This window comes from Cololabis saira, chromosome 4, assembly GCF_033807715.1.
Source record: "Cololabis saira isolate AMF1-May2022 chromosome 4, fColSai1.1, whole genome shotgun sequence".
In the NCBI taxonomy this organism is placed as follows: Eukaryota; Metazoa; Chordata; class Actinopteri; order Beloniformes; family Belonidae; genus Cololabis; species Cololabis saira.
Genome location: NC_084590.1, coordinates 11,605,074 through 11,630,227, shown reverse-complemented (window position 1 = coordinate 11,630,227; position 25,154 = coordinate 11,605,074). Strand labels below are relative to the sequence as shown.

Genomic DNA, 25,154 nt, shown 5'->3' with positions numbered 1-25,154 from the left:
GACGGACTTGAAGAAGACGACACTGACGGACAGATGGGCGAGTTCTGGATGTTTTTGATGCAGATCTGTGTCCGACGTGCAAATGGAGGTTTGCATTAACCTGGCATTCACATCTAACGCTCACGCAGACATGTTTAAACAAGATAAAAGAAAACTCAAAGACCCGGACGGCCAGACGTCACGAGGCTGGAAGCTGATGGATGACTTTATCATAATTAGCATTTTTACATCATCTCTGATGGGCGGTTTGAAAAACCCGCTCCTCACCTAGCGCACGTAAACGCCGTGAAATGCGTGTTCAAGTCCAACGGACGGCGTTTAATCGGCGGAGGTCTCCAATAATAAAAACCAAAGCAGTCAAACTAATCCCTGGTGAAGCCGCGGCGTCGTGCCGATAAATGTAAAATCATTGTTGAACCTTTCTGGTTTCTGAATGTTTCAATATAAAAACAACAAAAAAACTCGATTGGACTGAAACAAGAAGAGCAGAACTGCAGTGAAAAGCGTTTTCACACTTAAGCAGCAACACTGAAAACAGATTCTTACTTAAAAAACAGATCTTAAGACCAGATATTCCTCCTCCTCCTCCTCCTCCTCCTCCTCCTCCTCCTCCTCCTCATGGCTTTGTGGTGAGTTTACAGGGAATAAAAACACAGGCTGGATGTGGACGTGGGGTCGGTGGGCTGCAGAGACGGGCGTCTTCGGGCGAGCGATTCCTCCCCGAGCAGCACGAGCAATCTCACTATCGGTTTTTCATTTCTATTTACCGTATTTTCCGGACTATAAGTCACTCCGGAGTACAAGTCGCCCCAGCCATAAAAAAACTTATATAAGTCGCATTTTTGGAGAGAAATTTATTTTATGAAATCCAACACCAAGAACAGACACATCACCTTGAAAGGCAATTTAAAATAGCTTTTAGCCCGCGATTGGCTTTCTTTGTTTTCTTCATTTCAGTAAGAGTAACCTCTGCTTTTCGCCAGTCCCTTACAAGTTTCTGGCTAACTCCAAACTTTCTTTCTGCTGCTCATTTACTGTTTTCAGCTGCATATTTTACTACTTGCACTTTGCAGAATAGGATTTTCTTTTCGGTTGCCATTTTTGTTAAGCTCTTCTCAGTTGTTTTTAAAATTTTCCGCCAATGTTGAAATTATCAACGCAGGCCTAGAGCGCCCTCTTGTGGTTTAGTGTGGAAATAACATGTGAAATGATATACCAGTAATAATGTGTTAATAATTTCACACCTAAGTCACACCCCCGGCCAAACTATGAAAAAAAACTCGACTTATAGTCCGGAAAATACGGTACGCTCCGAAGCATGTTTATGAAAGCTCGCATGGACTTTCTCTGAAGACTTGACGAGGGTTCACATCCGGTTTCGGGGTTCAGGTCGGACTCGGGGGTCCAGGATGGAGAAGCGTGGCAGCATCTGGAAGACTGAGGCGCGTGAAAACACAAACCGAAACGGAGAACCTGAGAGATGTGGAGACCCTGGGAGCTTCAAAACAACAACACGAGGGAACGGACAAGTGTAGAGAGGATGAACGAGTAGATGTTTCCAGCCCCGAAGGTCTCATTCATCAAAATCGAGCCAAACGAAGAGCCGGTGCTGAGAAGCAAAGCAAAGCTCGCCGGTAAAACGGGCCGATCGCGATGAACTTCAAGTATTTTTGTTAAAAATATCAAAACGTAAATATCAGCCTCTCAAAAATAAGCAACGTTTTGATGAATGAGGCCAGAGGGAGCGAGAGTTGCAGCACGTCTGATCTTTACGCTTTTTAAAGTTTCTTGCGGACGAGGTCGAGACGAAGGACGCCGCTTTGCGATCTTTCTTAAGGCCAACATATTCAACCTTTGGGTTTATTTTATTCCTTTATCGTGAAGACGTGTCCCTGCTTGTCACCTCCTTGTCACCTCCTCCACCCTCCTGTCTTCCCATCGCTGCCGGTCGCCACGGCAACTCAAGATGGCGGTGCTGCTTGCTAAATGAGATGCAGAAGGGAGGAGGCGGAGGGACGCCAGTGAACGGAGGAAATGAAAGAAGCATTGCTGACTTCTCCGTCAGCTGAGTGACGAGACGTGGGGGGGTTGCAGAAGATGGAGAGAGAGAGAAGAAGGAAGATGTCTCTCGCTCCAACTCAGATCAGTGCTGCCGTGGTCAGTTCTTCAGTTTCCATCCAAACATGGCGGACGGCGTTGGAGGCGGAGTGAGGGAAGGGCGAGGGTGGGGGGTGGCGGTGGATGGGGGGGGCGTTCACCTGTCCGCAGCCCCAGAGTTAATCTGCTTCGGTCCCACCTGATCAATCGCCTCGCTCACTTCTTTTTCCCCGACTTCTCCGAGCGCTTTGCGTCCGACCTCCCGCCTCGCTCCGACTTCTCCGAGCGCTCCCCCCTCTCCCTCTCCTTCTCTCTCTCCTTCTCCTTCTCCTTCTCCAGGTCGACCTCCTCGATCCGCTCGATGCGGTCCGAGCCTCCCCGCTCCGAGCGGTTGTCGCCCTTGCTGCCGTCGCGCCGCGTCCCCTCGTCGGTGGATGAGGTAGTTGGTTGGGGCTGGCCCCATTTGGCAATCTCCTCGTGCTCGGAGATACTGGCCGTGATGTTGTTCACCCAGGCCTTCAGGTCCTCCTGGGTCGGGGGGGGGCAGAGCATCCTCGGTTAGACTCATCAGTTACACGGGAGACACATTCAGAGATGGATTACAGCGACGGTCAAATGCGTCTCACCTCGTCTTTTGCATGAAACAAAAACTCACTGCCATCCTTCGTTCTGAAATGAGAGAAAAAACACGTTTAGTTTGAACTTTTGAATTCCAACATTATTTGAAACGGAAAAAGCCAGTTAAGCTAGTTGATACTTTGTTTAGCTTCCAGTTTTTCCGGTCACAGTGAATCAAAGAGATAAGGACAACTATTGTGCAAAAAACCAAAACAACCCCAAAAAAAAAAAAATAAATCACACACACACAAAGAAACGAGTGCTGAAAGTTCACTACTGCTTCACGAACCGGGATGTGTTGCTACCAAGCAAACCAATCACAGCCCTCTCGGTCTGCGTTGGCTCAACGCGTAGTTACATTTTATGGGAGGTGCACGTAGCTCCGTAGCTACGGCGTAGGGTACGGAGAGACTCCTGCGTACCCTACGGCGTAGGCTCTGCGTTGATTTAACGCAGAACCATAATTCAGCCTTTAGCCATCTTGGATCAGTTGCACAGCGCATAGAGCGAGACGCACAGAGCGCAGTGATGTTTGGATTGAGATTTTACATTTACGAAATCATGTATCAACAAATCATCAATGTATTTTATAGCCAGATTCCCTTCAAAGAGGTAAAAAACACATTTGGCACAGTATAGGTATCCAAGTGCCCAAATAGAGAGTCTGCCTGGTACTATCAACACTAAAACCTTTATAAAATCTATGTGCTTTAAGCTATTCTCATGTAACTTGGTACAGTTGTAGTCAAGGAGTTACTGAATCCAGGCAGTGGTGTCTTCATAATTATATGCATTGCTATCATGGTGTTTTCCACTGTGCAAAATAAAGAAAATGTATTTTTCTGAAACTGGAAATGTATGCTGGGAGGTCTTAGCTATCCATTGAGACCAAGATTATGCATATTGTCCTTATAATTGTGGAGATATTGTTGATTTAATTTGGATAGGCCTGTTCAGGCAAAATTCACCTCCAAAATCCCTAGGGGTGAACAAGTTAAAAGCAGTACTCGAGTTGTAAAAAAAAATCAGGGGGGATGGTGGATTTTATCATATGGGGACAGATCATTTGTGCTGATTACAAATAATATAATATAGTAAAAATAATAGCACTGACCAAAACACCTGCAGAAATACTGCAGGAATGACATAGCAGCAGTTAAATGCAGCCTTCTGTCAGCTTTAAATATCCACTGGGCTTACATCAAATACATCAAAACACAACAATAAAAAACACTTTTCTGAACTTATCAATATGACTCTGTCCTTCACAGGATAAGTAAAATGGATCACTGCAAAAACTCAAAATCCTAACAAGAATATTTGTCTTATTTCTAGTTAAAATGTCTCATTTTAGTAAAAAAAATCTCATTACACTTAAAACAAGACTCATCGCTGGAAAAAACAACAATTTCCACCTGTTTCAAGTAGATTTTCACTTAAAATAAGTAGAAAAATCTGCCAGTGGAACAACATTTTTTTGCTTGTAATGAGAAGATAAATCTCACAGGCAGATTTTCCTACTTATTTCAAGTGAAAATTTACTTGAAACTGGTGAAAATTGTGTGGGATGGCAGTTTTACAGGGGGGATGATTTGGACCGTTTTTATTTCAGGGGGGGATGCCATCCCCCCTCATCCCCCCTCTACTCCAGTACTGGTTAAAAATGTGCTGAAAAGTGAACTTTAGTAATGAATCTCGAAAGCATGACACCTCCGGAAATCCAACAAACGCTTAAAAAAAAAAAAATCCCAAAGAAAAGTAGAAAGCTCACTTGAGAGTGAAGACATTCTTCTTCTTCTTGTAGCCGTTGGTGACGTCGCAGTGGCAGTGGGAGAGGTTGAGCAGGGGCTCGTTGTTGTAGGGCGTGGACGTGTTCTTGGCGTCCTTGTAGAAGCCCATCTCCCCCTTGTTCAGCACGCAGTACAGGTTGACCCATGACCTGCTGTGGTGCGGGGAGGTGGGGGGGGGAGAGTGGAGGCGGAGGGGAGGGAGAGTGGAAGTGAGGAGCCGGGAGAAAGTGGGGAGGTGGAGGGTGGAGGGGAAGGAGAGCGGGGGGAGTCAGGAGGCGCTGCCGAGTCGCTCGTGCTAAGCTAACACCTCACTCACCTGACCAGAGCAGACAGGTAGGTAGGCGGGATGGACCGGCCCCAAGAAGGGAGGCGGAAACACACTGCTGAACAAACACAGATGAACGGACCAACACACGGATGACCAGATGGAGGAGGTGGGGATGGAGGGATGGGGAGGGAGGGAGGCTACGTACACTTGAGAGCCGGTGTGCGTGTGCTTCTGTGCGTGCGTGTGTGTGAGTGTGTGGGCCTTATGTATGACTTACCTTGGAGGAGACAAGAGGAGCAGCCAGTAGCACAGAGGGGGAGAGAAGAAGAAGAAGAGAGGAGTTTGGTTAAATGCCATTTTGGAATCAGCATAACTCAAAGTGTGGTCATGCTGCACTGGCGTCTGTGAGCGTCACGACATGCACACGGCATCCCAGTCAGAAGCAGAGGAGTCCAACCATCATTCAGCTACAGCTTTAACAGAACCGTCCTCTGTCGCGAGGAGAACCGGGAGTCCTGCGGCCGACAGAGCTGATCGCAACCATTCTGGGATCGAGTACAGAGACGGAGGACAGCCTGACTCTCAAAGATGCTCTGGAAGAACTCGTGTCTCAGTCTGGTGACCCGGTTCAGATAAAAGACTCCAATTCATTTATTTATTAAAAGCATCTTCACTTTCGGACAGAACTGTCTGTGCAGCTTAACATCCGGATCAGGAACCGAACGTGGAGGGGAACCTTGGTGCATGTGACGGCGTCTACGTCAGAAATATCCAGAGGTGGGTAGTAACGAGTTACATTTACTCCGTTACATTTATTTGAGTACGTTTTGGGACATTTTGTACTTTTAAGAGTGGTTTTGAATCACTATACTTTTTACTTTTACTTGAGTATATTTGTGAAGAAGAAACTGTTTCTCTTACTCCGCTACATTAGGCTACGTTGAGCTGTTACTTTTCTTTTATCCCTTTTATCCGCATACGCGTCAATCTCATGACATCACTGGGTGATTCTTTGGGAAAAAAACTTGTTTTTGCATGTTTTGTCACATTTACACAGACTCAAACACACACAGAGTTTCTATGAGTTCATGGGCTTGTTCTAGTTCTGCCTGGTTAAAAAGGCTTGAAATTTTATGCTACTTTTTTTTTACTTTTTTATTCTGTTATTTTATTATTTATTAAAATACTTGAATTTACTTTAAGATTATTTTAATTTAAGCTATTTTTTATTAATTTTAATTAATTTTATTATTTTATCGATTTAATTTGCCTGAAGATGATTATTTTTTACTTTTGTCTGTTTGAATGGTTGTGTTAAAAAAATTAATCAGACGTTACTCAACAGTTACTAAGTACTTGAGTAGTTTTTTCACCAAGTACTTTTTTACTTTTACTCAAGTAATAATTTGGATGACTACTTTTTACTTCTACTTGAGTCATATTATTCTGAGGTAACAGTACTTTTACTTGAGTACAATATTTGGCTACTCTAATCCCATCGAGGGACAATCACACTGTTTTTCATAGTCCTACAAAGAGTCACAATCAGAGCCTGTAAGAACTGCAGTCTTATAAATATGAAGAGACAGATCTGACTGAGAACATCAAAAACAACCATCAGGGTGTGAAACCACAGGAGACGAGTCTGAACCATGACCCGGCTCTTCTGTTGAACTGTAAAGGTCTGCAGGATTTAATATGAGACAATATTTACTGAGAAACATTTAAAATCAGCAACTACACTTTACTTTAAAGGTTGAACTCTTTGCCAAACCAAAGCCGGTGGTTTCAGGCTGCAGGAACATTTTCTCAGCTCTTCAAACTATTGGAGGAAGTTTCCTCCCATTTGTGTGCAAACTGAAGGAACTGAAGTGTCGTTCATAGAACGGCCGTGATAGAATATCTTTGGTTCTTTGGTTTGTAGATGTTCAGCAGGGACTCACAGGTGTGCATGTAGAAGATGAAATGGGTTTGGCTAAATACAATCTTTGACTAAAACTAACTAGACTAAAATGGTCCTGGACAATTCTGACTAAAATAAGACTAAAATGCTCAGACTTTTAGTCGACTGAAACTTGACCCGACTAAAAGGAGAATGAACGTGACTAAAACTAATAAAAACTAAAATTATAGCTTGACCCAAAAACTAGACTAAAACGAATACAGGCTGCCAGAAACAACACTACCCCCCCATTGAGGTGGTACTGAACTATAATAAAAAATGACTGAGGCAAGTGGAAAACTGTATAATGGAAAAGGGGCATTAAACTATGCCTACCATCCCTAAATTTGCTTCTGCTGGAGTTTTTTTTCCTCATGTTTTTCTTTGTACGACGTCCTGCAGAACCTTTTTCTTGTGGCTTAGCTCCATCATTTCTCCTGTGGACTAGGATAACGCGAAGAGGAAACCTAGTTTTTTTCAAGACAAGCTTGAATGATTCCTTTATAAGTGTAGACACCATTAGGGTTGCCACCCGTCCCGTAAAATACGGAATTGTCCTTTATTTGAGAAAAAAATGTTGCGTCCCGTATTGAACTAATACGGGACGCGATTTGTACCGTATTTTCATTAACTTTTACACCATATTCTAGTTGAATTATTGAAATAAATGAACCTTTACACCATATTCTAATTGAATTATTGAAATAAATGAACCTTTACACCATATTCTAGTTGAATTATTGAAATAAATTAACTTTTACACCATATTCTAGTTGAATTATTGAAATAAATTAACTTTTACACCATATTCTAGTTGAATTATTGAAATAAATTAACTTTTACACCATATTCTAGTTGAATTATTGAACTAAATTAACTTTTACACCATATTCTAGTTGAATTATTGAAATAAATTAACTTTTACACCATATTCTTGTTGAATTATTGAAATAAGTTAACTTTTACACCATATTCTAGTTGAATTATTGAAATAAGTTAACTTTTACACCATATTCTATTTGAATTATTGAAATAAATTAACTTTTACACCATATTCTAGTTGAATTATTGAAATAAATTAACTTTTACACCATATTCTTCACCTGTATCTATATTCTACATCTGGGCTGATGTGGACATACACAGCATAGGAGGATATTTCAGTTGCTAGTATGGTTGTCTGTCTGTACAGTCATGCAAGTTCAATGCTATTAAAGCACTTTAAACTTTAAATCAAAGCATTTAGTTTTTTCATATAAAATAAACACATTTTTATTCAGTTTAGAAGTTTTGGGGCTTTTTTTTTGGCTCCTGCGCTGCTGAAATCAGGGCGTCCCTTATTTCTATTTCTGAAAGGTGGCAACCCTAGACACCATCCACATGCACCAAACCCCAACACTTTTAGTACGATCAGAATATTAAAAAGCACATCAGCTGACTCAGCGGTTTTGTGGGGTCTCAGCGTCACATGGGAGCAGTTTGGAGAGTCACACTTATCCAGCCATTGGGGATCATGATTTACCTTGCTATGTACATAACAGGGCATGTACATAAGACACTCATCGATCGCCTGGAGTGACGTGTGAGTGGGACTCATCCACAGCAGCACCTGGATGAGCCGTTAGCTGCGCGTGGTCAGTCCGGCCACCAGAGGGCAGTGAAGAGCGAGACCTTGTCCTCTGGTGTCTCCCTGCAGGAAGCAGCATCTGTGGAGGTGAGGCAGTGCCTGCGTGCATGTGTGACGTGCATGAGCAGCAGCTGGATCAGCTGTCATCAGCCAGCCGTCACTCTGCAAGCTGGTGTTAAGTTAGGAGGCTTCAGAAGCGTCATGCGCCGTGTTTTCCATGCGGTGTGGTCTTTTTATTTCTCTAGCTGCTGTCCTCACATCTTTTAAACTGATAATAAACAAACATAAAATGACTGATATCATTACTCCACAGTAGGGATGGGCGGTACGGACTAAAAAATTTATCACGATAATTTCTGGCATTTATCCCGATAACGATAAAAATGACGATAAAAAAAATACCAATTCAAAAAGTGTCATCAAAGGGAATCTTTCTTTCTTTCTTTCTTTCTTTCTTTCTTTCTTTCTTTCTTTCTTTCTTTCTTTCTTTCTTTCTTTCTTTCTTTCTTTCTTTCTTTCTTTCAGGCTCATTTCTTTCTTTCTTTCTTTCTTTCTTTCTTTCTTTCTTTCTTTCTTTCTTTCTTTCTTTCAGGCTCATTTCTTTCTTTCTTTCTTTCTTTCTTTCTTTCTTTCTTTCTTTCTTTCTTTCTTTCTTTCTTTCTTTCTTTCTTTCAGGCTCATTTCTTTCTTTCTTTCTTTCTTTCTTTCTTTCTTTCTTTCCTTCTTTCTTTCTTTCAGGCTCATTTCTTTCTTTCTTTCTTTCTTTCTTTCTTTCCTTCTTTCTTTCTTTCAGGCTCATTTCTTTCTTTCTTTCTTTCTTTCTTTCTTTCTTTCTTTCTTTCTTTCAGGCTCATTTCTTTCTTTCCTTCTTTCTTTCTTTCAGGCTCATTTCTTTCTTTCTTTCTTTCTTTCTTTCAGGCTCATTTCTTTCTTTCTTTCTTTCTTTCTTTCTTTCTTTCAGGCTCATTTCTTTCTTTCCTTCTTTCCTTCTTTCCTTCTTTCCTTCCTTCCTTCCTTCCTTCCTTCCTTCCTTCCTTCCTTCCTTCCTTCCTTCCTTCCTTCCTTCCTTCCTTCCTTCCTTCCTTCCTTCCTTCCTTCCTTCCTTCCTTCCTTCCTTCCTTCCTTCCTTCCTTCTTTCTTTCTTTCTTTCTTTCTTTCTTTCTTTCTTTCTTTCTTTCTTTCTTTCTTTCTTTCTTTCAGGCTCATTTCTTTCTTTCTGTCTTTTTTTCTCATTTCCTCAATTTATCGTTTTTATCGTGAGATGACAAATTCTTACCATGGGGAATTTTTATGACGGTTTATCGTGAACGGTAAAATATCGCCCATTCCTACTCCACAGCTCTAATCCATACCTGTCAAGTCTCCCGTTTTGGCCGGGAAACTATCGTATTTGACCCCTCTTTCCCGTCGTCCTCCCGTGTTAGTATTTTCCCGTAAATTTCCCCTTTTATAATATAATAATTTTTAAACTGCAAACTGAATTGTCACTAACCTCGCGAGAACTACCACCTGCTGTAGCCTGGGTTGTAGCTCTCGCGAGGTTAGTGGCGACAACAGGAACAAACTCGGAAAAACAAATCAGAGATGGATGGATGTAACGAGAGAGAAGATATTTCTGTCCCCAAAAAGCAAAGACTTCATGTAAATATCTCTAAAATGGGATATTAAATTTACTTTCCTAAAGATGAGCAGGATGGGGTGATTTAAGTGTCTCTTACGGGGGAAGGACCGATGTCCAAGAGCCACATGAGTGAAAATGACAAATTAAAAGAAAATGTAAATGTTTCACTTGAAGTGAATATAAACTGAAAATATAAAAAAAATATTAAAAAGAATAAGTGTGGTTTAATTCCCTTTTGTGTTTTCATTTAGGCTCAATTATAAGAATTACAAACATAGGAATGTCAACAGCGTTTCAGTGTCAACAAAGGTCAAACTATCAGGCTATGAGCACATATTTGTAGTTTGTACGTGGTTGACAGGTAGTTATTTTGAATTTCTTGTAAATCTGTCTTAAAATGTAAGTTACTGGACCTCGGTTGGGCTGGTGGGACAGCGGCGGAAAGTTTCCCGTATTTTTAAATCCCAAACTTGACAGGTATGCTCTAATCTCGAACTAAACTGCATCCTGTTTTGGTAGCAGCATGTGAGGACCAAGTGTCGGCCTTTGCATGCAGCGGTTTTACTCGGAGTTTGTTAACTTTTCTAGCGTGCAAAAGTCATGCTATGGTTGCAGCTATCAGATCAGTAAATGGGAGGGGCCAGCGCTGGCAGACCCCGACCATTTGGTTCGGACATCATCACTACTTTACTGTGCAAATGTGCTTCTGGAGTCTGGATGCTGGTGACCAGAGGGTGCATGAACTCCCCCGGCGGATCGTTTTGACCCTGAACACCCACCTATTGGTGCTCTTTTTCAGGGTCTCGATGTCCAGCTTGCGGAACAGGAAGCCCTCGTGGTGTGCTGTGTGTGTGGGCGGCTGCTGCACCGCCGGGCTGCTCTGGGCCGGGGCGGACCGGGACCTCCGGGTGGTTTCTCCGGTCTCTTTCGGGCGCGGCCGGCGTCGTGGTTTGGGTCTGTCCCGGGCTCGAGGCCGTTCCAGGCGGGAAGTTTTCTCCGTCTTCTCCGGGACCCCGTTGGGCAGGCGGGGCACCTCCCCGCGGGCCTGAGGGGGGCAGAGAGGGCTGACGCTTTAATACGGGCCATATATAACCCAGATTCCTCATTTTAGATGTTTTATTTCGCCTTGTGATATGAAAAGGTCGCATATTTACTCCAATTGTCTTTACATATGAACTAACATTAGTTGGTGTGTGTGTACAACTCAAATTTGCAGAGTCAATTAGATCATCAATTGTGCAAGTTCTCCCACACCTGATTCTAATCACTGATTTGATTTGATTTGTTTATTTGCACAACATAAAAAAACGGTACAAAAGTTGAAATGAACATAAAAACATGAAAATATGCGCAGGTGAGAAAGGAAGCCCTAAATGGGCTTATTCAAAGTTCTCACCAAGAAAATACATTGTATTGAAATAATAGCAAGAACAAAAAACAAAAAACAAAAAAAACAGCGTTCCCAAAAGATGGATATAAACAGACAATTACTCAGTTGAGTGAGTGTGTGTGCTTGCATGTGAGCATGCACATGTGTGTTTGTGTGTGTGTGTGTGTGTGTGTGTGTGTGTGCGTGTGTATGTGCACGTGCAGAAGTGAGTCCACATTAAGTGGAAGCACTTCTAGACGCTTGATCAATAAGGCTGGTCTTCAATCTCTGTTTAAAACTATTAATAGACAGTGAAGATTTTGCGATAAGTATATGAGAGTTCCAGAGTGAGGCACCTCTGTCTTTGATGGAGAACTGACTGCTATTGGTACGACTGAATGAAGAATGGAGATCCTCAAATTGTCTGGTATTATAGTTATGAATTTGTGAATTGGTCTTAAAAAAATCTTTGAAAGTACTTGGAAGCTTATTTGCAAGATAAGTGCATTTGTAAATGAAAGCACATGATTGGAGTATGTTAATATCATAGATGGATAATAAATTTAATTTTTTAAACAAAGGGGCAGATGGGGCCAAATAGGAGGCAGAAGTAGCTATTCTTACAAACTTCTTTTGAGTAATGAGTAATTTGTGTAAATTTGATGAATATGTACTTGCCCAAACAATGTTGCCATAAATGAGATAAGGATAAATTAAACTATAATAAAGAGTAACGAGACAAGCCTGATGGACCAAACCTCTGATTCTTCTGATGATACCAAGGGATCTAGAGATTTTGTTAGTTACAGAATGTATATGCTCTTTCCAGGACAAATTCTCATCCACAAAGACACCTAGAAATTTGGTGGATGAAACCTGATTGATTGTGATACCACCAATAGAAATCTTAGCTTTTTGCGGACAATATTTTTTGTTTTTACTTGCAAATACAATAAAATTAGATTTGTTAACATTTAACGACAACTTATTTGCAAGGAACCATTTTGAAAGGTTGGTTGTCATCAACATGTCATCAAGGTTTACACAACTGTTGGTGACACAGCCTTGTCTATCAGGGTTGTGTTGAGGCAGGGAAACATCTAAAACGTGCAGTAGACTGGCCCTCCTGTCCCGGCTTGTGTGCACCCCTGCCTATGATGAAAATTACAGGCCTCTCTCATCTTTTTAAGTGGGAGAACTTACAGAATTGGTGGCTGACTAAATACTATTTAGCCTCACTGTATATTCAAGTTGAAGATAAGGAGTTATGTAAATGTGAAGAGTTGCAGCTGTGTTTTCCTTCTCCCTTAGAGTTGCAACACATATTGTAACTAGGAGATTGTCACTGAACGCATCTCTGTCCGTTCTCCTTGCAAGAACAAATGTAACCTCTTGTTTTTCCAGTCTTTTGTATTCTGTTTTGGATTTTCTAGGTTGTTTGAACCTGACTAAAGGTTAATGATTAAATCTCACACCTGTGCAGCTTCTCTCTCTTGCAGCTGCTCCACGATCTCCGCCATGGTGGATCTCTTTTCTCTGTGACGAGGAAGAGAAACATCTCGATTAGACGAGAATAAAAGTATTCAGGGTGAGTTTGGTTTCTTGGAGTCTCACCCTCCTGTGGAGCGTCTGTCCGAGTGCTCTCTCCCGGTGTCGTGCTCGCTGGACTCCTGCCGGTCCAGCCGGTGCCGGTCCCGCTCTCGGCGCCGGCCCTCGTGGCCGCCGTGGCTCCCGTGGCCCTCCTGCTCGCTGGACGTCTGGCGCTCCAGCGTCCGCCGCTCCCGCCGCTCGGCGTGTTCCCTCCACACCTCCTGCGGCAGCTCGTCCCTGCGCGCCTGGATCAGCTGCTCGCTGGACAGCTGCCGCTCCAGCCGCTGGTCCCGGTGCTGCGTCTGGACCTGCGGCTCGGCGTGGCCCGTGGGGTCGCCCCGGGACCCCCGGGGCCCCCTGGTGGGCTCGCTGTGCAGGCGCTCGCGGCCCGGCTCCTGGAGCACCACCTCGGCCATCACCGCCACCTCCGCCCGCTCGCTGCCCATCTCGCCCATCATGGCGTCCCGCTCCCTCTTCTCCCGCGCCTTCTCCAGCCGGCTGGCCACCAGCAGCGGCGTCACCGCGTCCTCCAGGCACTTGATCTTGGGTTGCCGTAGATACTGGGAGGACTTGACCTCCGGCTGCACCGCCAGCAGGTGGGACCAGGCGGCCTTCGCTGCCTGGTCCCTCGCCGAGCCGGCAAATTCCCGCGCCTGGTCCCTCACCGAGCCGGCGGATTCCCGCGCCTGGTCCCTCACCGAGCCGGCGGATTCCCGCGCCTGGTCCCTCACCGAGCCGGCGGATTCCCGCGCCTGGTTGGCGGAGATCAACATGGCCGCAGCGGCGACGGAGGCTATTGAGGAGGGGGCTGGCTGGACCAGCCCGGCGGCGACGCCCACCACGCCGCCGCCGTGCCGGAGCTCCGGGGGGTGCCGGGGCTCCGGGGGGTGCCGGAGCTCCGGGGGGTGCCGGAGCTCCGGGGCGTGCCAGGGCTCCGGGGGTTGCTGGGGCTCCAGGGTGTGCCGGAGCTCCGGGGGGTGCCGGTAGCTGGAGCCGTTCATCACTGGGGAGTAGCTGGCGACCATTGACCCCAGCCGCCGGGCCACGGAGGACGGCGAGGGGGTCGGCGTGGCGGGGGAGGGCGAGGGCGGCGAGCTGCCCTCGTTCTGCTCGTAGATGGTCTGTCGGGTGACGGGGGAGATGGGGAGGCGGGGCAGCGTGGGCGGGCTGTGCGAGGCATCGGGAGGCTCCAGGAAGACCTTACGACCCAGCAGGGGCGTCGGGGGCAGCGTGCTCTGCTCCGCTTTCAACTTCTCCACCTGAGCAGAAAGCAGACAGAACCAAACAACTAAAGTTGCTTTCGTCAACGAAAATTATGACTAAATATCGTCGTCAACGAACCTTTATCACTAAAGGAAAACGAAACGAGACGCAACGAAAATGCTGGTCATGACGATAACGATAATTAAATATATACTGTATTTTCCTGACTATAAATCACGTTTTTTTCATGTGTGAAATTATTAACACATTATTATAGTTAATTATTATAACATTATTATAGTTAGTTATACTGTTTAAGAGCAAAATGATAAAATAAGGTGAATAAAATAAAAATAGGGGACAACCGGGATCTGTTTATTTTGCATTTGGTCATTTTTTTAAATGTGTAACAAAAGTATCAGATCAGGACTTGATATCGGCAGATACCGTATTTTCCGGACTATAAGTTCTAGTTTTTTTCATAGTTTGGCCGGGGGTGCGACTTATACTCTGGAGCGACTTATGTGTGAAATTATTAACACATTATTACCAGTGTATCATTTCACATGTCATTTTCAAACTAAACCGCAAAAGGGCGGACTGCAACTGACGATGAAGCCTGGATTATGGTTCTGCGCTACACCAACGCAGAGCACACGCCGCTGCCGTGACGCCGTCGTGAACCCTTCGGACTTCTCTGTCTCACCCTTTCACTGCGGTGCAGTACCCCCCGCGACCGCTAGGGGGGTTGCGATCTTTTCATGAATGGTTTATCCGACTTTTCCGGTCACAGTGAATCAAAGAGATAAGGACAACTATTGTGCAAAAAAACAAAACAAAATAAATCACACATACACGAAGAAAAGAGCACTGAAAGTTCACGACTGCTTCACGAACCGGAACCGGAAATGCGTTGCTAATAAACGAACACGGAATCTTTCACTACCAAGCAAACCAATCACAGCCCTCTCGGTCTGCGTCGGTCTGTGACCTCTTGGCGTGTGGCCTGCGGCCTGGGGCGCACGCTCGGCGTCGATTTGTTGCAGAACCATAATCCAGCCTTAAGTCTGACGTAAGCGACGTAGAAGAGGAAGCGACGTATCTTCTACCTCCGGAGTTAGCAGAGTTGTTTAGAAGTGACACCGAGGAAATTGGAGCGTTTTCTGTATCTGGAATGAACGTATTCTTGAGTCTATAAGGTAACAATAATATAATAATAAGATAACCTTGTTTGAATTGTAAAATGGGTTTGGCTAAATACAATCTTTGACTAAAACTAGACTGAAAGGGTCCTGGACCATTCTGACTAAAACTAATAAAAACTAAAATGATAGCTTGACCCAAAGACTAGAATAGAACTAAAGTTGAAACTTTGACAGAAACAACACTAGTCACAACCTGAGGATGGTATTTACCGCCGCTCTCAGAGCGGTGATGATGATGGAGGGGACGTTACCGTGGTGATGAAGGTGGAGGGACGTTACCGTGGTGATGATGATGGAGGGAACGTTACCGTGGTGATGAAGGTGGAGGGACGTTACCGTGGTGATGAAGGTGGAGGGACGTTACCGTGGTGATGAAGGTGGAGGGACGTTACCGTGGTGATCCGCCGCAGAGAGCTGAACCTCTCCTCCCAGGTGGCGGCGGCTTTGCGGAAGGCTTCGTGTCGGCGGATGAGCTGCTCCACCTCGTCCACGCTGCCGCCCAGCTCGTTGCTGTTGATGAACGGCTCGTGGGCCGTCAGCCAGGCCTCGGCCACCACGGCCTCCTGGGCGAACTGGTGGACCTCCAGCACTGGGGGGGCAACAGAACCTTTACTCCAGCCCCGTTTGGACTCATGGTCCGTCAAACACGATGGACGGGGACTTACGCTGCTGCAGGAATTCCCAGTGCGTGTCCCACTTCTCAGACAGCTCGTGCTGCTTGGCCATCACCTTGTCCAGCTTTTCCTTGATCTGAAACCCAAACACGACAAGAACCGAGTCAGCGGTCCGGTCCACCCGTTATGCAAATATAAGAAGGCAAGAATTAGGATATTCATCAGAACCAGTCCATGTTCACCTGGCTACAGGGGCTTTTATCTCATACTTTTCTTTCTATATGAGACTCATATCTAAGGTTTTCAGGGGTGTTTGGACACGAGTCCGATCATCAATCTTAATTTTCATGGGTGAGAACAGTCCTTTCAGCATGCATGCATGTTGGACATCTCTGAAAGTCGTTTAGCGCTTGTAATTATGAACCATTAAACTGGACCTTCAACAGGTCAGAGCTGCACGAGAAGCCGACGATGGAGCTGGTGGCGTTAAATCCCCCGTAGTCTTAACTGTGAAAACAGTTTATCTTGTTTGATAAAAACTTTTCTTTCATTTTGACCTAAAATCACACAAAACGCATCCAACCCGAGTAGGAAAAGTGTTGTTTTTTGTTTTGTTTTTTACTGTGAAAATGAGAAAGTTGTTTAATGAACCATTTTATAGCTGAAATTGCAAATTAAAATAGTAAATTTCAAAAAACCTATCCACAAATTTAGCAGAAAACTAAGTTATATACTGTTTTTACAGTAAAATACAGGTTCAGACCTCAGACAGATGTTCAGACCTCAGACAGATGTTCACACCACAGACAGATGTTCACACCACAGCCAGATGTTCAGACCTCAGACAGATGTTCAGACCTCAGACAGATGTTCAGACCTCAGACAGATGTTCACACCACAGCCAGATGTTCAGACCTCAGACAGATGTTCACACCACAGCCATATGTTCAGACCTCAGACAGATGTTCACACCACAGCCAGATGTTCAGACCTCAGACAGATGTTCCGACCACAGCCAGATGTTCAGACCTCAGATTCCCTATCCTATCCCAGCCCTCGGCGTCGGCCGTCCTGCATGTTGTAGACGTTTCCTGCGTCAGCTCTCCCCAAGACAAACGACTGCGTCGTCCGCCGACCTTGGCGGCGGAGGATCATTAATTTCCATCAGGTGTTCCGCACACAGCGCTTCCACGTCTCTTTCAGCCCCGCAACCTTCAACTCCTCCTCAGAAACCAAACGCCAGGTAACTCTTTGGTTGGTTGGTGTGGTGCATTTTTCCACCAACAGGAATGTTTCTTTTTCTCTTTCCTGCCACGACCCTTTTTGTTTGTTTGTTCTTTTTTTAACCAATTTTTCCTGCACACGTGTCCCAAACGACAATATGCCTAATTCTGGTTTTACCTGGTCTGTCATTAAGATTTAAAAACTGGTAAATAGTTTGAAGTCCGATCTTTCGACAAAAGTTAAAATGGAGACCCAGCGTCTCGCTGCAACATCATCGTCTGAGACGGGGTTACTAAAGTGAGTACTTTACTTTGGATTAAATACATTAATAAGTGAATATTTCATTTAGAACACATCAAGATGATAATAATAAAAATAATAATGATAACAAGTTGTTTGATAAGGAGTAAGAAGCTTATCTAACCCCTTCTCCACTACGTGATGATCATCTTTCACTTCATGCTGGAGTTTTACCATATTACATAGTTTCTATAGTAACAATATATATATACATACACATATAATACATACACTGCTATAGACGTACATACACAGATACCTTTATGCATATTTATTGACCTTTATATGGTGTTAACGGTTGATCCTACTTTTGTGCCGCTCTTTAAAGCGGTTCATGCTTGGACATCGCTTTATCTCTACATTTAATCACAAACTCCACAATTATAAGTAGTGGTGATAATGTACATTTCTATGTACTGCCCCAAACCTCTGCACGGTAACTTAAATGTGTTAAAGCTAATGAGCAGTAAAGAGCGTGGAGGGACTTACCAAAACACTTATTGTCATGAACTCTTTCAATGGCAGCACCATTAACCTTCCTCCGTACACGAGTGCTTCTTTTTGCGGTTACCACATAACATGAATTTGGTTTTAATTACAAGAAATGATAATTTAGTTAAATCAAACCACGTCTTTCATTTACACATATTGTTGTAGCCGTTGCCAGCAGCTCCCTTGATTTCTCCCCAGAACAAAAAATATTTGTGTGGTCTGCAAATGTCATTCATATAAAGAATAAATAGTATTGGACCCAAAACGGACCCCTGGGGGACACCGCAAGCAATATCCAAGCACTCTCCCATCTTCACAAACTGTTTCCTGCCTATTAAAGTTGAAAGGATTTAAAAATAGGAGGTGTATGATAGTGGAGCGGCTAAGAGTGGATTTTAGGCAGAATCGTGCATTTGGTGATACAAGCATGAAAATTGGCATGAGCAGTCTCCATGGGTCACTTGACAATTCATGACAATTCAATTTTTCAAGATGGCCGCCACCTTGGTCGATCAATTAAGTGATGTAATTGTTTGGTTGGTGATATAGACATGAAAATTGGCATGAGCAGTCTCCATGGGTCACTTGACCAGAAAATTGGTCGGGCCACTTGAAATTTCAAGCTGGCGGCCATTTTTCAAGATGGCCGCCACCTTGGTCGATCAATTAAGTGATCTAATTGTTTGGTTGGTGATATAGGCATGAAAATTGGCATGAGCAGTCTCCATGGGTCAAATGAAATTTCAAGTTGGCGGCCATTTTTCATTTTTTTGGAAATTGACATGAGCAGTCTCCACTGTATTTTGTCTAACTCCTCACCCTTGACCTGTCCGATGTGGTAAAACCTGCCAGGAGTTGCCTCCTAACGGCATAGCTCTCAGGGTTCAGTGAAGTGCACAAGCTCCCTTACCACAACAAGGTAACAGTCACAAGGGAGGTTTTTATTTTTTTTGTTTTTTTATTTTTTATTTTTTTTACCTAAATGAACAGACAGTAAAGTTGTCGAATAAATAGTAAGGAATGGAGAAACAAAAAGGAAGATTATTAAAATGGCCAGCTTTGGTGCTGAATGGATAGCGCTCCAAAAAATAATTGAACAATTATTTACTGAATGGCAATATGGGCAGATCTAGAGGCAACAGCAGCTCTGACTGACATAGCCGTGGAACCATGATAAACTGAAAATATCCCTCACAAATAAAAGGTAGAGGTGCTGACATTACAAAGTATCTCCTCAACTAAAAATATCTCTCACTGGTAATTAGCCAGTGGAAAAAAATACTAAAGAACTAAACTAAAAATGCGATTAACTGGTAAAACTGAAGACAAACTGATGTGGCCATGGGGAGCCGAGCCATAGGTCTACACCTGAAAACACAGGTGCCAAGGGGGAGTAACAAAAAGCAAAAAGAATATGCAGATAGGATCTAGCAGGGGCAACTAAACAGACATGTACAAGTGAGTCCATATCTGAAGCACTTACACCTTCCAGTACATGCCTTGGTGCACCCGCATTTGGTCAACTCCCAACAACTCTCTGCAATAGGTGGAAAAGGAGTCCAAAAGATTTTCCATTCCTCATCTTGTTTTATCCATCCCCAGTCAGATGGGCTTGGCATTTGTGGTTGTGGCTTTAATGCCTGTCCCCACACGTATCCAGCCTCATAAGATGCACGTTTGGCATGCTCTTTGAGTGCTGCTTGAGTTGGTGGGATCGGGTCATATGGTCTTTGCTTTCTGGCAAAGAGATCAAGCCTCGCCTCATTCACAGTTGTGACATCGCTGGATCTGTCATACATTAGCACAACAAATCTCTCCAAAGCTTGCAGGTCGCTGTCATCCACTGCAGAGGGTCCTGTTTCGCAAGAGCATAGAGTGGCTGGTCAGCAGTTATGACAGGCGTTTGTCTTGGATTCAGGAATGCCGCTGTATCACTAACTTTGTCCATGACATGCTTTACTGTTGCAACAGAGTGGGCTTGGTCTCGGAGGAGGCGAAGCAGTGATGTAATGCTGACTTTAAAATCCAGGCTCCTCCGTTGGGATGCATGGTGGGCTGACCATGTTATATTGGCAGAAGCATCGACTGCTTGGGTTAGGCTAACATTCTCCAGCCAGTCAAACTCGGGTGCCAAGTTTCTGTTGAATACAGTGAGGTCTGGTAAAGGTAGGTTGGCTACAGGATGGGGCTCTGGGTTTTTCTTTCTGAAGAAAGCTGGTTGGATATTCGAGAAGGATTCAGGAATTTCAGAAACTTTGCTTGGTCTGTCATCTGAAAGTTGGAGTGGTGGCCTTATCTCACCCTCATTGTTAAGACCTGGATGTTGGAACATGGAAATACTTGTACCATGAAAGGATGTATGGGCCGTTGTTGCTGTGGGATTATGGTCAATGTTGTCCATAGCAGATGTGGTGAAGAGTCCCTTTCTCAGAATCAGTGGGCCGACAACCCCCATCTACCACATACTGGTTCACCACAGATTCTCCTAGCAGTGCGGAAACCTCCAACACCCTGTCATAGGAGATGCATATCCCATTCTCATGAAGTAGGTCAATGAGTTGTCGTTTTCGTGTTTTAGCATACACCGCCATTCCAATGTAAACAGCAAATGGAGTTTCACGGCCTCTAGAGTGCCTATGGGTTGCTGCACCATCTTTGCACTTAGTTTTGCAATTGTCTAATCTCTAGTCTAATTTACCCGTAATCACCAAATCAACACAAATGTACTTTAATGCCTCAGTGTTAGAGGTTTTTTCATGGCATAAAATTGTTTTGGCATCATCCAAAACTTAAAAAATAATGACTCTAAGTCCTCTCTAACTCTAAGGAGTTTGCATGTTCTCCCCGTGCTTGTGTGGGTTTTCTCTGGGTACTCCGGCTTCCTCCCACAGTCCAAAAACATGCATATTAGGTTAATTGGTGATTCTAAATTGCCCGTAGGTGTGAGCATGAGTGTGGTTGTGAGCATGGTTTGTGTGTTTATATGTGTCCCTGTGATGGACTGGTGACCTGTCCAGGGTGTAACCCCTGCCTCTCACCTGAAATGAGCTGGGATAGGCTCCAGCAGACCCCCGTGACCCCGCAAGGGATAAAGCAGGTATAGGTAATGGATGGATGGATGGATGGGTGGACTCTAAGTCCTCTTTACTGAAAAAAAAAAATGTATATGGGAAAATTGATTTTGAGGATCCAGTGGCGGCTCACGGCAGTTTCCATGCTTGTATTTGCCTAAATGCTCCAATAAGGTGGCGGCCATCTTGAAAAAATGTCCGCCATCTTGAAATCCCAATTGGCTGTGAGCAGTTTCTTGTCAGGGGAACAATGAGACCGCTCATGCCAATTCTCATGCTTGTATAACCAACTTTACATCACTTAACTGCTCCAATAAGGTGGTGGCCATCTTGAAAAATGGCTGCCATCAAGTGGCTGGTAGCATTTTCTTGATAAGTGACTCATGGAGACTGCTCAAGCCAATTTTCATGCCTATATCACCAACCAAACAATTACATCACTTAATTGATCGACCAAGGTGGCGGCCATCTTGAAAAATGGCCGCCAACTTGAAATTTCAAGTGGCCCGGACAATTTTCTTGTCAAGTGACCCATGGAGACTGCTCATGCCAATTTTCATGCCTATATCACCAACCAAACAATTACATCACTTAATTGATCGACCAAGGTGGCGGCCATCTTGAAAAATGGCCGCCAAATTGAAATTTCAAGTGGCCCGGACAATTTTCTTGTCAAGTGACCCATGGAGACTGCTCATGCCAATTTTCATGTCTATATCACCAACCAAACAATTATATAACTTAATTGATCGACCAAGGTGGCGGCCATCTTGAAAAATGGCCGCCAACTTGAAATTTCAAGTGGCCCGACCAATTTTCTTGTCAAGTGACCCATGGAGACTGCTCATGCCAATTTTCATGCTTGTATCACCAAATGCACGATTATGTGACTTATCTGCTCCGCTATGATGTCACAGTAGCCTGAAAAATCAGTTTTCCACATCTATGCAGCTGTAAACTGAGTTTAGTCTAGAAACCAGGTTACATTCATTACTCATACTTCAAAAGAGAGTGTGTGTGTGTGTATCAGTTTATGGAATCAAACTGTGGAATGATTTGAATTTGGAGTTAAAAGAATGTACAAACATAAAACTATTTAAGAAGAAATATAACGACATAGTTTATTTGAGGTATAAAAGTGAAGACTGTGTTTAAAGATCAGCAGTTGTGTGTGTTCTGCTATTTCGTCATGTTGTCTTTGTATGTTTGTATAGATATACGTATTATATTTATATCATAGTTATATTTATATCATAGTCATATTATATTTATATCATAGTTATATTATATTTATGATAGAGCTTACATTTGGTATTAAACAGGTTCTTTTTGTAAAAATGATATATATTTATTTATACCAATTTGAGTATAGTATAAAAAGTAAATACAGGCATATAATTTATGTTTAGTTGTGGAAAGGAGGTGGGATTAAATAAGTTTATACTTCCTCCCACTCTAACATGTAACTGAAATATGTGGGTTTTTTTTCTTTTCTTTATGTGGTGGAATGCCCACCTGTATTTGTTTCTCTTATCTTTTTTTCTTGTTTTTTTTTCTATACATGTTCGAAATAAATAAAAACGAACAAACGAACAAACAAAACCGGGCCTCAGGTCGCCCCCCACCTCCTCAGCTGCAGGGTTCCCGGCGGCCAGCAGCGTCTTCCCCATCTCGATGCACTCCAGGGTGCTCCTGCTCCGCGCCTCCACCTCGCTCTTCAGGCTGTGGTGGTAGTTCATCAGCACCTCCACCGAGGACACGTCCCTGCAGGAACCACAGACACCTCAGAGAAGTCAGTTCAGCGCCGACATGCCGCGGGGTGTTTAAATGCTTCTGTCGACCGGCCCGGTCCTAAACCGCACCGAAGCAGAGCGGCGCTTCAGCAGCGCAGCTTTGAAGACATAAATGACTTATCTCCATCTACTTTCCATCTGGTCAAACAGAAAGCATCTGAAAGGAAAAACAGACGTGCTGTGTAGATAGATGCATCTATCACAAAAATCCTGCAACATTCATCACATAATCAGTTAGTTTTCCAATAACTTTGGTTGTTTAATTAATGCACAGGAACGCGTTCATTGAACCCGTTCATTTCTGTGAGAACGTTGAACTGAACGCAACATATTTGCAAATAAAGAACTTGAACGTGAACTTGTTCATTCTGCAGATCATGAACGGGAATTTGAACTTTTCAAATTATGTGAGTTTTAGCTTCACTGTTTAGGTCCAATTATTACGGAATACATTTCACCAGCGGGCGGCGCACACATTTAAAATACTCGACGAGACGACGACTTCACACTACATTACCCACAATGCAGTGCACACACTTGCACAGCAACGGGCACCATCTCCATGGCAACGGTGGTCCGAGCCCGGTGCATCTTTACATGACCAGTGAAGAGAGATACGTCGCGGACGCAGCGTCAGCGAGACGTCAGATTATGATCCGCTTATCATTATTTGCGGGAATTTTACACATCGTCTCCCAAAGAGTCCGACAGTAAAAATCTAACCTTTCTGTGCAAATTATGTCCACCTGCGCTGAGAAAACAAGTCCCAAAGTCTGCCTCGTCAACTTCAACTTTGAAACGTCATGTGGAGTTAAAGCATCCGTCCAGTGTGAGAAAATATCTGCAAGTCCTTGACAATCAAAAAAAGTCATCAGGAAAGACCAAGAAGACCCAACAGCCCCAAACGACCCCAGTCATTATTATTATTATTATTAGTCCCACTGCTGCTCCTTCAGGGGGAGGATTTCCCAGCAACAGGTAGACAAACTGATAATGGACTACATTGTTGGAGATTTACAGCCTCTGAGGAAAGTTGAAGAGCCACTAGGACAAAACATGATTGTATACAGTGAACAGTTAAAGGATAGTCTGGCATTTCATTTGTACTTTTCACCTAAAAATATTGAAATTAACTGAAGTTGAACTAGTTCAAAGTGAAAATGGTGAACTATGAACGTGAGCTGTTCATTTTTAAACTATGTGAACTGAACTTTGAACTAGTTCATGAGAAGTATGAACTTGCACAACACTGACAGGAAGTAAGGATTGTGTCATTCTTGTAAAAAAGCATGAGATCCACGACCTTCAGCTCTGAGTCGCGGCGTTAAACCGACGCTGGAACAGCTGTGCATGCCTGGAACCAGCGGGGTGGAGAGATGTTGGATTTGCCCGCGTGTCCAGTTTAAGTACCTGGGCTTGTCTCCGGTTCCTATCTGGCAGATGATGGACTCCATCCACATGATCTGGTCCCGGACCAGGCCGAAGAACCTCAGCTTGTCCGTCTCCGTGGTGATCTGGACCCGGCACTCCTCGCAGGACGTCAGCAGCTCCTTCCACGACTGCATGACTTCGTGCTCGCGGCACGCGATGGCCTCGGCCTTCTCGCCCGCATACACCGTCCTCAGCTGGGCGGCGCTCTCCTGCAGCTGACGCACCTTAAGGGGAGGCAAAACAAACTGAGCGAGATGGAAACTGAGAAGGCAACTTTTTGTTTTGCAAATGATGCACTAATCCAAGCTGGTGCAGCCGCGGCGATTAATTCATTTCAATTCAATTTTTATTTGTATAGCGTCTAATACAACAGATGTTGTCTCTAGACTCTTTCCAGAGACCCAGAACATGAACATAAACCCCTGAGCAATTATTACATAAACAATGGCAGGTAAAAACTCCCCTAGCCTTAAGCCAAACAGTGGCAAGAAAAACTCCCCTTTAGGAGGAAGAAACCTTGAGCAGGACCAGGCTCATTAGTCGATAAGCTCCATTAGTCGGTTCTGGTTCTGGACAGCTCAGTAGAAATCAGAGCGTTTCTGCTAAAACATCCTAGTTGATTACTTATGTGTAGTTTTGTTTAATTTTAATGACAGAAATGGGTATTTATATTTATTTGTAACATTTGCTGGTTGCAAAGGCCTCTGCTGGGACTTCCTCCTCCTCTGTTGCTCTACAGCGCCACCTCTGGTCACATTCTGATTGTGCATTTTGCCCCGTTTTGATCTATTTGTGTTGATAAATGATTCATGTTATTAGGAAATATGGAGGAGAGGAGGTGTATGTGTGTATGTATGTCCTTTTCGAGCCTTGTGGCCCACAGAGCCGGTGTTTATCTC

At 44.0% G+C, this 25,154-nt stretch overlaps 1 protein-coding gene across 1 annotated transcript in view; it reads right to left on the bottom strand.

Moving 5' to 3' along the window:
• Positions 1-618: 618 nt before the first annotated feature.
• Positions 619-25,154, bottom strand: part of LOC133441497 (spectrin beta chain, non-erythrocytic 1-like) — a 124,836-nt gene continuing 100,300 nt past the window's right edge. The window contains exons 33-42 of the mRNA XM_061718849.1: positions 24,235-24,479; positions 22,657-22,795; positions 15,996-16,080; positions 15,723-15,919; positions 12,947-14,181; positions 12,808-12,868; positions 10,743-11,008; positions 4,487-4,657; positions 2,724-2,766; positions 619-2,625 (exon numbers count right to left, since the gene is read on the bottom strand). Coding sequence (XP_061574833.1) covers positions 2,314-2,625; positions 2,724-2,766; positions 4,487-4,657; positions 10,743-11,008; positions 12,808-12,868; positions 12,947-14,181; positions 15,723-15,919; positions 15,996-16,080; positions 22,657-22,795; positions 24,235-24,479 — 2,754 coding nt within the window. The 3' untranslated portion in view covers positions 619-2,313. The remainder of the gene's footprint in view (positions 2,626-2,723; positions 2,767-4,486; positions 4,658-10,742; positions 11,009-12,807; positions 12,869-12,946; positions 14,182-15,722; positions 15,920-15,995; positions 16,081-22,656; positions 22,796-24,234; positions 24,480-25,154) is intronic.